The sequence below is a fragment of the Hypanus sabinus genome, chromosome 21, assembly GCF_030144855.1.
Source record: "Hypanus sabinus isolate sHypSab1 chromosome 21, sHypSab1.hap1, whole genome shotgun sequence".
Taxonomy (NCBI): domain Eukaryota; kingdom Metazoa; phylum Chordata; class Chondrichthyes; order Myliobatiformes; family Dasyatidae; genus Hypanus; species Hypanus sabinus.
In genome coordinates, this window is record NC_082726.1 from 30332497 (window position 1) to 30345883 (window position 13387).

General features: G+C 41.0%; 1 protein-coding gene across 1 annotated transcript in view; it reads right to left on the minus strand.

Moving 5' to 3' along the window:
* Window positions 1-13387, minus strand: part of LOC132378912 (polyunsaturated fatty acid 5-lipoxygenase-like) — a 69037-nt gene that overhangs the window by 7747 nt on the left and 47903 nt on the right. Inside the window, exons 8-10 of the mRNA XM_059946221.1 lie at window positions 6433-6636; window positions 3172-3258; window positions 2343-2521 (exon numbers count right to left, since the gene is read on the minus strand). Of these exons, the coding sequence (XP_059802204.1) occupies window positions 2343-2521; window positions 3172-3258; window positions 6433-6636 (470 nt within the window). The remainder of the gene's footprint in view (window positions 1-2342; window positions 2522-3171; window positions 3259-6432; window positions 6637-13387) is intronic.

Consider the following 13387-nt stretch of genomic DNA (forward strand, 5'->3'; position numbering starts at 1 on the left):
TTATTAATGTAACAGAGTTCATCAGTTTTTCAATGTTCATCATCAGCTAGGTTATATTGTCCGTGAACTCCCTATCGGTTGCCTCCATATGCTCCAGTATTTTTTTTTAGTTTTAAGTCCTCCTGTGCGAGGGCCAACAGCTGCCCGTCATTTATAACTGAACAAACACACACCATCTTTCACAGCAATATTTGACACCAAACATGTCGTTTGTTTTCGGTAGACGTGTCCTGCCATGCGCAGCAGGAGGAGATTCACCAAAATATCCGTTTCAATGTGGACAGATATTTTTAAAAACGGCTAAAGCGGACACCTATCGTTTTTATGCGAAATCGGCGTTCTCAAAATTATCCCGTCTGGTGTGGATGTAGCCTTAATCCACCACTGCCTCACTTCCAATCTACTCGCAGTCCCGATCTCCCCCTCCCCTCCTTACTCCTGAACTCCTCCATCCCAGACTCCTACTTAGCCTCACTCAGTCCTCACTCTCACACCTTATCTCCACTGCCTCTGTTGGAGAAATCCACAGTCCCACTCCCTGCAGCCCTGAAAACCCCTGTCCTTTAGATATTTATCTAGCTCCCTTTTGAATTCTACATTAGATCTGCCATTACTGCCCAGCAGTATACTCACTTCCCAATGACTTCTGTCTGTATCACCCTCTGCTATGGAGGGGCCACTGCACAGGATCGAAATAAGCTGCAGAAAGTTGTAAACTCCAGTCAGCTCCAGCATGGACACTAGCCTCCCCAGTATCCAGGACATCTTCAAGGAGCGATGCCTCAAAAAGGCGGCATCCATCATTAAGGACTTCCATCACCCAGGATGTGCCCTCTTTTAATTCCTATCATCAGGGAAGAGGTACAGGAGCCTAAAGGCACACACTCAACAATTCAGAAACAGCTTCTTCTCCTCTGCCATGTGATTCCTGAATGGACATTGAACCCAAGAACACTAATACTATTTTTTCTCTTTTTACTATTTATTTAACTTTCTAATAACAATATACTTAATATAATTTAGTTTTATTATGTATTGCAATGTACTGCTGCTACAAAACAACAAACCATATGCCAATGATATTAAATCTGATTTGATTCTATCATTTAATGCAGAAACTTTCTTCACATCACTTTAGCTTATATTTTCCAATTCCCTACATTCTACATCCCTACCTCGCTGGGTAAAGTTTGTTCCTCTTTACTTTGTAGTCTTAATGATTTTAATCCCTCCAACAGATTTCTTCACAATCTTCTCTGTTCCAAAGGGAACAACGCTGCATTTCTGCAATCTATCTGCAAAGCAACCATCTCTCATCCCTGAAATAGTCCTTGCTGTCTCTGTAGCCAGCTTAATCAAAGACCCCACCCACCCTCTTCTTACACCCCCCCCAATTGGACAGATGAAACGAAATTCTGAAAGCACATACCACCAGGCTCCAGGACAGCTTCTACCCTGCTGTTGTAAGAATATTGAATATGTACAATAAGCTGGACTCTTGATCTGATAATCTACCTTGTACCTTAATATCTAGCTGCACTGCACTTTCGCTGTAGCTGTTAACCTTCATTCTACATTCTGTTATTGTTTTATCTTGCTCTACCTCAACACACTGTGTAAAGAATTGGTCTGTATGAACAGCATGCAAGACGAGCTTTCCACTGCACCTTGTACATGTGACAATAATAAACCAATTCCAATTCCAGTTCATCATGGTGGAGCTCCCTGCACAGTCTCTAAAGCCTGAAGAAGGTTGTTGGGAGGATATGTAGCCCTCCAGCTGTGACTGATCCGGGAATTGTCCATCCTCCCTACAGGCCATTTCTCTCAAAGTTTTGTGTCATTTGGAAACTTGGAAATCATGTCTGGTCCACCCAAGTCCAGGAAATCATATTGACCAGGAAAAGTCTTCATCCAGTCTCCGTTCTGCCTCCAGAAAAAAGGATAGTTGTTTTCTTCTAACCATGACTGCCCAGTACTTAACCAGTTCTCTATCCATTCTGCCACAAACCTCTTTATTCTAAGACCTTTTATCTTGACGGCTGCCATTTGATGTGGCTCTTCAACAAAGGCTTCCTGGAAGTCCACCTTGGCCACTTTAACCACAATTCTTCACTAATGCATCAACGATTGAAGTAAAACCACTTTGAACTTGACAACAACCTTTTGATGAAGTAATGAATAAATGCTGCCTTTTACTGACAATCCACACTTGACCAGATGATTGCAACTTCCATTCCTGGTTATTATTTCTGGACGTACCCTGTCACTGAGGTGAGACTGGTTGGTAAGAACTCGGAATACAGCAAGCTGTGGGCAAAATCATCCAGGCGTTAACTTACCCCTGGACAGCGTCCCAGACCTTCAGTGAATCGTCCCTGTAGTAGTAATATGGCAGCTTCTCTGTGCTCTCAACTCCCCGTATCTTGATGGCCTCAGGAAAGCAGAGAGATTTGTATGTGAGGTCACGCATGGCACGCTGCACCAGGCGGACATGGCCACCGCCTCCCGTGCCGTTCGCCTGTAGACAATGAGAGGACATCAGATGGGTGTTCCCAGGTGTGGGGGACTCAACACATGCAAGCTCCACCACCAGGCACGTTTATTATCAGCTGGACCTCAAGTGCTGGGTGGTGCATTTGCTGTGTCAGTACAACAGTGCACTCAAATCCTTTGCCCTGTCACTACCACACCTCCTCCTTTCCATTAATCCGGCGAATAGACACAATGGAAAAATCAGTAACTATAAACTGGAGGAACAGCATCTCATCTTTCTCAAGTCCTTTTCTCTGCCTGTATCAGAGCTGGCCATTCTGTCTTAAGTCATCCATCTAATATTGGCTCAGCTTTTCTCCCTCTAGTAGCACAAACTGACCTGTGGAGATGTCCAATGCTTGCAGTCCTCACACTGTGTTCTCACTCACCAACTGACACAATTAGCCATTGCTGATTACCTCTGCAACCCTTGGCCCATTACTGATTCTCCCCACATTCTCTGTACCTGAAACCAACTTTTCCCTCTTTTCCAGATGTGACAAAGGGTTTTGGCCCTGAAAAGGTCTTTTACTCACAGATGCAGTCTGACCTGCTGAGTATTTCCACCATTTTACATTATTATTTCAGATTCTACTAGCAAACAGGGTCCTAGTGCCCAGAGGTTCACACACTCACCTTGTCGAAGAGCCCACATTCGCAGATCAGCTGTTCCCTTGCTTTGGTGTTGATTGCAATTGTAAACCGGATGTGAGGCAGCAACAGCTGGTGACAAACACAGTGGGAAAAATTTGAACTTGGCAACAACTGGCAGGTTAGAAAGAATGAATGAAATATTCCACACTAATTCCACCGCTCTAAATGTTCCAAATTCAAAGTGATCAGCCACCCGGCTCTTCCTCAAGAAGGCAACGTCTGTCATCAAAGACCTTCACCATCTGGGCCATACCATCTTCTTGCCGATACCATCGGGCAGGAGGCACAGGAACCTCAGGTCCCACATCACCAGTTCAGAAACAGCAGCTGCCCTTCAATCGTTCAGTTCATGAACCGATCTGCAAAGCTTTAATCACTACCCTTTAGCAACACTAAGACTACCCTGATCACTTTGTACTAAAAAGGACTTTGTGTTTTTCTTTCTAATTATATTCACTCTTGTAAAACTGTAATTTATGATCGACATTTTTACTTGTGAATTTTGCTTTTAACTAAGTTTTTCATTGCATTTGTGCATACATGTATAATCTGAATTAGGTTTTATATCACTGGCATATGTCATGAAATTTGTTGTCTTGCGATAGAGAACATTGCAATACATAATAAAAACTATAAATTACAACATTAAGTATATATAAACAAATAAGTAGAGCAAAAAGAGAGGACAAAAGTAGTGAGGTAGTGTTCATACATTCATTGTTTGTTCAGAAATCTGATGGCAGAGGGGATGAAGCTGTTCCTGAAATGTTGAGTGCGTGTCTTCTGGCTCCTGTACCTCCTTCTTGATGGTAGAAATGAGAAGAGGGCATGTTCTGGGTGATGGAGGTCTTTAATAATGGATGACACCTTTTTGAGGCATCTCCTTTTAAAGGTGCCCTGGATGTTGGAGGGGGGATGCTAGAGCCCATGATGGAGCTGGCAGTTTCCAACAATGCCAAATGGTAATGCAACCAGCTACAATCCTCTCCATGGCACATTTCTAGAAAGTTGCGAGTGTCTTTGGTAGCATACCAATTCTCCTCAAACTCCTATTGAAATATAGCCACTGTAGTGCTTTCTATGTAATTGCATCAATATGTTGGGCCCGTAATAGATCCTCAGAGATGTGAACACCCAGGAACTTGACCTGCTCATCCTTCCCACTGTTGATCCCTTGATGAGGACTAGTGTGTGTTATCAATCCTCACCACAATCAGTTCCTTGGTCTTACTGATATTGAGTGCAAGGTTGCTGTTGCGACACCACTCAACCAGCTGATCTATCTCACTCCTGTACACCCCCTCATCACCATCTGAAATTCTGCCAACAATAGTTGTGTTGCCGACAATTTTATAGATGGCATTTGAGCTGTGCATCATGGGTGCAGACAGAGTAGAGCAGTGAGCTAAGCACACATCCCTGAGGTGCACCAGTGTTGATTGTCAGCGAGGAGGAGATGTTACTTCCGATCTGCAGAGACAGTGGCCTCCCAGAAGGAAGTCAAGGATCCAGAGGGAAAAAGAGGCTCAGTTTTTGGAGCTCACTGATTAGAACTGAGGGTATGATTGCACTGAGCACTGATCTGCAGTCAATAAACACCAGCTTGATGTAGGCATTGCTATTGTCCAGGTGATCCAAGGCCGAGTGGAGAGCCAGTGAGATTGCATCTGCTGTAGATCTCTTGTGGTGATCGGCAAATTGCAGCAGGTTCAGGTCCTTTCTTAGGCAGGAGTTTTATTCTAGCCATGACCAACGTCACAAAGCACTTCATTATAGTAGATGTGAGTGCTACTGGGCAATATTCGCTGAGGCAGCTCACCCTGTTTTTCTTGGGTACTTGTACGATTGTCACTCTTTTTAAGCAGGTGAGAATCTCCAACTGCAGCAGTGAGATTGAAGATGTCCTTGAACAGCCCTGCCAGTTGGTTGGCACAGGTTTTCAGAGCCCTATCGGGTACACCATTAGGGTCTGACGCTTTGCGAGGGTTCACCCTTTTGAAAGATGCTCTGACATCAGCTTCTCAGACAGAGATCACAGGGTCACCAGAAGCTGCAGGGATTTGTCCAGCTTTAGCTTTAGTTTCCTTTTCAAAGCTGCATAAAAGCAGTTGAGCTCATCTGGGAGTGAAGAATCACAGCCATTCATGATATTAAGTTTTGTGTTGTGGGAAGATATTTTCCTGCAAACCCTGCCAGAGCAGACATGCATCCAGTTCTGTTTCTAACCTCAATTGAAATAGTTTTTTGCCCTTAAAATAGCCTTCTATAGGTCACGTCTGGACTTCTTGTGTAGCTCTGGATCAGTGATCCTGAATGCCACAGATCCAGCCCTCTGTGTACTTATACATAGGAGAATAAACTCTACTTGAATTAACCCCACAGGAAGGAAGCTTTCCCTCTGCACTGTCCCATTGGTATTCCCAGGGTAGTGATGATGATACATCCCAACATCCTTCCTAAATTCCATGGGACTCAGACTGAACAATATAACTGGCAAGGAGAGGGGACTGAAACAAAGGGCCTCAGATGGCAGTAGGATTATGACTGGGTCCGGAATGAAATAAAGATTGTTCAAATACATTAGGAATGAGTTTGGGACAAGGATGGACACTATCCAGATGTTTAAGGTAGGAGAATGGGACACTGGGAATGGGATTGGGATTGGGAACTGGGGGAACATAAAATTGCAGGGAACAAGACTGGCTTGGTTAGGTGTGGCACTATGCCTGCTGGGCACACTGACGTGGGTCAATCAGAGTCTGAAGTTCTGGGACTGAGATGGACCAACGTCACTGGGGATTGATGGGGCTGAAACACACAGGTACTGAGACTATCCAACATAAGGACGGGATATAGTCAGGCATGAGGAATTTCTCTGGGACAGGGGCCATCCAACGCACTGGCTAAGTTCATGGTGAATAAGATAGTAAGTATGAACTGCACGGAGACTAATCACTGAAGGTGATCACTGATAGGAATGGTGCTGGAGCTGGAACTAGAGCAGCAATCAGTCTGAGTGCCTGAAACCACCAGGGATGAGATCCAGAGAAACTCATCACCAGCACCGAGACCACCCAAACACCCCAAGAATGAATCAAGATGAACCAAACACATTACAGGCTTACACTTGGCCGAGGGGAAAATCAAACTGACGTGTGACACAGACCTCCATCTTATTCCATGGTTAACATGCAGAGCAGTCACTGTGCAACACTGGCTCCAGGGACCGGGAAGAGGACATACCTTAAAGAGTGGGTGCACGGCTGGGAGCTGGCGATACAGAGCGATACCAAACACCTCAGAGATAAGATGTGTCCGCAGGAGGTGGGTGACAGTCTGGTGTACTTGGAAGTCCGATGATCTCACCCATATCTTTGCCAGTAACCAATCATACTTTGAATCAGTGGGAAGGAATATGGGGTTTTCTGGACCAGGTTCCTGTTTCAGCTGCGGAGAAAGGTTCTTGCATTACTAGTGGTCAGAAATTTAATCAGAATTTTCTAAACACAAAAATTAAATGTGGAAAATCACAAATTAATGAGGGGAAGGGAAGCAGCTTTGCAGAAATTGTGAAAACAAAATAGGGGAGAATAAATGTGAGAGCTGGGACTGAGGAGTGATGTATAGGATGTTGACAGGAAAAGGAGAGGCTGCTTCACAGTGATTAAATACAGATGTTTGGATTACAAAAGTACTAGAACAATTCCTGGTGCTGAGGGAGGTCCAGAGAAAGCATTGGCCTTAGCTGTATCTTGGTAAAAGGAACAATAGTGAGGACTATTATCTAATTAGGGAGAAGGTTCAAACATCAGAGATGCAAAGAGACTTAGGAGTCCTCATGCACGACCCCCAGAAGGTTAATTTACAGGTTGAATCTGAGGTAAAGAAGGCAAATGCAATGTTGGCAGTTATTTCAAGGGAATAGGATATAGAAGCAAAGAGATCTTGCTGGGCCTTTATAAGACACTAGTCAGGCCGTACTTCGCGTATTGTCAACAGTTTTGGGTCCTATATCTCAGAAAGGATGTGTTGTCATTGGAGGGAGTCCAGAAGAGGTTCATGAGGATGATTCCGGGAATGCAGGGGTTAACATATGAGGACTGTCTGGCAGCTTTGGGCCTGTACTCACTGGAATTTAGAAGAATATGGGGCTGGGGGGGGGAGGATCTTATTGAAACCTACCAAATGTTGAAAGGACTAGATAGGGTGGATGTGGAGAGTATGTCTCCTATGGTGGGGGTATCCAGAATTAGAGGGCACAGCCTCAAAATTGAGGAGCAACCCTTTCGAACAGAGTAAGGATATTTTTTTGCCAGAGAGTAGTAAATCTGTGGAACACCTGTCACAAACTGCAGTGGAGGCCAAGATCGTGCATATACTTGAGGCGGAAGGTGATCGTTTCCTGATCAGTCAGGGCATCAAAGGCAAAAAGGCAGGTGTATGGGCCATGATGGAATGGCAGAGCAGACTCGATGGTCTGAATGGCCTAATTCTGCTCCTGTGTCTTATGGTCTTATGGAAGGCTGTTTGTATTAAATGTAATTTGGGCTGTGTGAAAACTATGGATTACAAAAGATGGAGGAAGATTAATTAGTTGGGGAAAAATAATCAATGGTGAATGGAAGAAAAGTTTTAATGGGATATTAAGATTAATCAAAGAGGCATGAGGTAATTAGTAGGCCAGTGCACTGAATGCTAGGAGAAATAAAGTAAGTTTTGATTAATAGGAGTAGAACTAAATTACCATAGTCAAAATGCAAGGTTACAGAACAACTCAAGATACATCTAAAGACTGAGGCAGAGTTTGTTTCATTATGCAGGAGTGTAAAGAGGATTGACTTGTATGTGAACAAAGTTGTGAACAGGAAAAGGAGCAAGTCATTTGATCCTTGGAGCCTGTCCCATGGCTCAATATGATCATGGCTGATTATACAAACTCAGTCTCCTGTTTCTAATTTCTCTTTACATTCCTCGATTCTTCCAGCTCCAAGAACACCTTCTTTGATACATGCAGTGATTTGACTCCAACTGTCCTCTGGCAGGGAAAAGTACAGGTTCACTCCTCTCTGGAGGAACAAGATGCTTCCCCTCAGTGTGCACGAGTTACCCCGAAACCCTAGAATGCAACCCCTGGTGCCAGACTGCCCCACTGTCAGCAGCATCTGATCTGTCCAGTCCTATTGGAGCTTTATAGATTTCTATGAAGTCCCCTCTCATTCTGCTGATATCTAAACAGTTAGTGAATATAAACCTAATTAACCCAATCTCTCTTCACACATCAGCACTTTCATCCCTGGAATCATTGCCTCTTTCCACAAGACATCCTTCCTCAGACAGAGAAATGAGCATTGTGCATAGTACTCAAGACCAAGACCCCACACAGCTGCAGTAGCATATCCCTTAACAAGAGCTTTCCCAAACCCCAAAAATTCACCAAATCTTACTGGTTCTGTCTCATTTATTCTGCTAGTTTGGCCATGCTCAACTTCCCTTCCTCTGATCCTGTGACTATTTTCCAAATGCTTTGTTATCCCAGCTTTTATAATGAAATCCAGCATTCTCCCCTTCACTGATGGAGGAATAACCAGTTCATAGTTCCCGTTTATGCACAACCTTTTTAAAACTTTTGCCTAACATTAGATATTTCCAATCTGAAAAGAACCAATCCATAGCCTATAGAACTTGCACAACAACACATTCATTACACTCCCTCTGGGGATTTATCCATCTTCAATTCTGCCAAATTCCCTGCATTATTCCTTTCCTGACACCCACTTCATCCAGGTTCTTTCACTCCTAGACACGTCTGGGAGGCTACGCCTGTCCCCCTTTGGCAAGCAACAGAGAGGCTTGAAACTATACAAACTTCTAGGAAAGATGTAAATTGAGGACTTTTACATTCAGATAAGAAGTCGAAGTATGTTCAGTTTGAGAAACGGAAATAGAAGTGGTGCAGAACTGTATTCTTCACAAGAATCCAAACCACAAAACAAAGATTCTTCTGATTGAGATGTAACAGAGAAATCTGAACCCTAGGAGACACTTAAAAGAAGTCCACAGCACTGGCACATAGAAATTATTTAAAAAGAAAATATTAAGCAAAGGGCGAGACAGAGGAAGAGTTCTGTGTGATTGTTTACATTCTGCCCAGTCATTTGTGCTGGTTTCTACCTTTCTATCTCCAGAATAGTATCTGTTCCAGGTAGTTCTAAATCTTTAACCACTTTCTGTATGTTCTTTAAATCTGTCTGGGAAGGTCTGGCTCGAATGTTTAAGCTTGGTCATTTGATCTTAGACTTATCAATCAGTAGAAGAAGTTTCTTTCCACTTGCTACTTCCTCCTTATTCCCAGAAACTGTCAATTAAATAATCCTTTAACCATGTATACAGTCCATGGAAAAATCTCTCCATAATGCATCGCTTTTCCATAATCCATGCTGCAGTCATGCCAAGGTCTTTCTGAAGAGAGGTGACCTGATCAGCTCACAATCTGATTCCTATGCTCTGTCAGTGGTAGTTTTGGAATAACTTTGAACCTTTTGAAATTCTGTTCTTTAGTATAAAGCCCATAACCCATATATCATGGATCATTTCCGCTACCTCCTCATAATGATCTACACTATACTGTTCCTAGTATGGAAATGATCTGATTCTGGTGGTTTGTCACGCTATCCTTCTTCAAAGCTTCTTATTGATTTACATTAATTATGATGAGCTCTTGTCAGCATTAGTTGTTTAGAGTTGCTTGGCTTGTTGTCCCCACAGGAAGTAATACCTCAAGACTCTTATCTTATTTTCATCTCCAATCAAAACAACTTTGTCAAGGGATCTCAGTGTTCCAGTTACCTTCCCTTTGTACTGGTTTGCATATTCTTTATAAGTTATTGTCCTCGCGCTGTGCAGCTTTATTACACATTGTCATATCCTGCTGCTGTTTATCTTTCTCAATTGCCAGGATCCGTGCTGGTTTCTGCCCTTCTATGTGCTTTACATTGTTCATTACTTCCTCAGCTATCTATGATCCTTCCCCTTGGGGATAGGAACTGGTTCTCTCTTGGTTCTCTGAGCACAACCCCCACCTGTCCTGTCATTTTACTGCTGCTAGGTTTGCTCAGTACCTTGCGAAGTCAGCCTTACTCATCTCCAGAATATCACCTGGAGAAAAAGTTGTGCCACTTAGTACAGGAGCTACTGAAACCACTTAGCAGATTCTCCCACTGACCTGCGAAGTGAGAAACAGATTTGATGGTTTTGACTGAGGACACTTAATCAGAATAGGTGAATTGTGGAGACTAACACCTGGTGTAATCTCACAGGGTGCAAACCCAAGCTGTTGAGATAAAATCCCCTCTGTTCTTTCCCCCCCTCTACAATTTAAAACACCCTCATCCAAATGTTGACTCTGTTCCTCTCCCCACTTGACTTGCTGAGTGCTTCCGGCATTTTCTGTTTTGTTTTGGAATCCACATGGCTGCTGCTTGCTCCTCCCTTTTGAATTTTATATTGAACTCAGTCAATTCCCATCACTATTACACCAATAGTCAAACACCGTTCTGTTGTTTAAAAACCAGCATTCATTACACTCCACTGAGACCAAAACGATTTTCACTATAAGACATATCAGTTAGAACCCTTGGCAATTGCTATCAGAGAGTCACAGGATATTTTTGGTATTAATCGTGGGACAGATACTCATAAGTTATCTTTGTATGCAGATGATTTATTATTATTTATTTCTAATCCTGAGAAATCTATTCCTGTAGTTTTATCATTGTTGGCTCAATTTAGTGACTTTTCTGGGTATAAATTAAATCTTAATAAGAGTGAATTGTTTCCTTTAAATAGACAGGTCCCAATCTATGGAAACTTACCTTTTAAATTAGTTAATGATTCTTTTATTTACTTAGGGATTAAAATTACAAAAAAACATAAAGACTTATTTAAGGTTAATTTTGTACCCTTAATTGATCAGATTAAATGCTTGTTTACTAAGTGGTCACCATTATCTTTATCTTTGATAGGTAGGATTAATGCTATCAAGGTGGTTATTTTACCTAAGTTTTTATATATTTTTCAAGTGGTACCAATTTTTATTCTGAAATCTTTTTTTACTAATGTTGATTCAAAAATTTCCTCATATATATGGCAGAATAAAAATCCCAGGTTAGGTCAAATATACTTACAGAAGGCAAAGAAGGAAGGTGGACTAGCATTGCCTAATTTCAGATTTTATTATTGGGCAGTTAATATTAGATATTTGATATGTTGGTTGAAAGATTGGGATGGATCTTTTAGCCCTCATTGGGTGAGCCTGGAAATTAAATCAGTACCAGGTTTTGCACTGGGTTCTATTTTGGGGACTTCTCTCCCTTTTGCTCTTTCTAAATTGCCGAAACGAATTGACAACCCGATAGTTAAACATACTTTACGTATATGGTTTCAATTTCAGAAATTTTTTGGGTTGACTCAGTTTGTTTTAAATATTCCTATTGTATCCGATTGTTTTTTCCACCCTTCAATTATAGACCAAGCTTATTCGGCTTGGAAGTCTAAGGGATTACTACAATTTTCTGATTTATTTTTGGATAATTGTTTTATGTCTTTTGAGCAATTATCTAACAAATATAATTTGCCTAGATTTCATTTTTTTTTAGATACTTACAGATTAAGAATTTTTTAAATACTGTACTTCCTACTTTTCCAAATTTTGTGTCTTCAGGTATTTTGGAGAGTTTGTTTGAATTAAACCCCTTTCAAGAAGGGCTTATATCAAAACATTATAATATAATTATGAAGATACGTTCAGAGCCCCTTTATAAGACAAAAAATGATTGGGAAAGAGAGCTTAACCTTATTATTCCTATTGAGAATTGGGATAGAATTCTTCAATTAGTTAATACATCATCTATATGTGCCAAACATTCATTAATACAGTTTAAGGTCTTACATAGGGCCCATATGTCCAAGGATAAATTGGCTCATTTTTATCCCTATATAAATCCTATTTGTGATAGATGTCAATCTGAAATAGCGTCTTTAACTCATATGTTTTGGTCGTGTCTGCTTTTGAAAAAATATTGAAAAGATATTTTTGATATTATTTCTGTGGTATTGAACATTGATTTACAACCCCATCCTATTACCGCAATTTTTGGTTTACCAATGATGGACTCACTTCATTTATCTTCTTCCGCCTGTCGAATGATTGCGTTTCTTACACTAATGGCTAGAAGATCTATTTTGTTGAACTGGAAGGAAATTAATCCTCCTACTGTATTTCATTGGTTTTCTCAAACTATGTTATGTCTAAATTTAGAAAAAAATAGAACTGGTGCATTTGATACTTCTATTAAATTTGAAAAGATATGGAGACCATTATTCAATATTTTCATATGATGTAATGTGACCCTGTTTCAAGCCTATTTGATTTTCCAGTTTTGATTTTATATATGTTGAGAGGGTTGGAGTTGACGACACTGATGATTCTGTATTTTTGTGAGACATTATAAACAGCCTTTTTTTTCTTTTTTCAGTTTTTCTTTTTTCCTTTTTTTCCCTCCTTATTAGCTATTAGATTAGTTTTTTTTTGCATTTTTTTTTCTTTTTCTTTTTTCTGTTTTTTTTTAAATTACTTATTATGATATCCCTAGATTTGCCCTGTTTATTTATATATTGTATCGTTCATGATTTGGGAATACTCATTTATACTATAATCATTGCTTATGTATTCTTTCATGTGCAGTTGAAATGTGTATATTTGTAATCCCATTATCTATGTATCAATTGTATTTTGTTGATATTAATAACAATAATAAAAAGATTGAAAAAGAAAGAAAGACATATCAGAGCCACAACACAGAAACAAGCCCTTTGGCCCAATATGTCCACGCTGGCCTATCTATACTAAATTTCATTAACTATCACTTAGACCGTAACATGCTATGCCTTGGTGATTCAAGTTCAAATCCATTATTTCTATTTTTTAATACATTCATTCAAGAGCTGAACAAGCATTAAAGTACCCATCCTTTGTTGTCCTTGAGAAGGAGATGATGAGCTGCCTTCCTTGAGGAATGCCATTAAGGAGGGATTTCCAAGACTTTAACTCATCATTGGTGAAGGAATGGTGATATCTTCCCATCACAGGTTGGTGTGTGACTTGAAGGGCAGCTCCTAAGTGTTGATGTTCCCCAAGTGT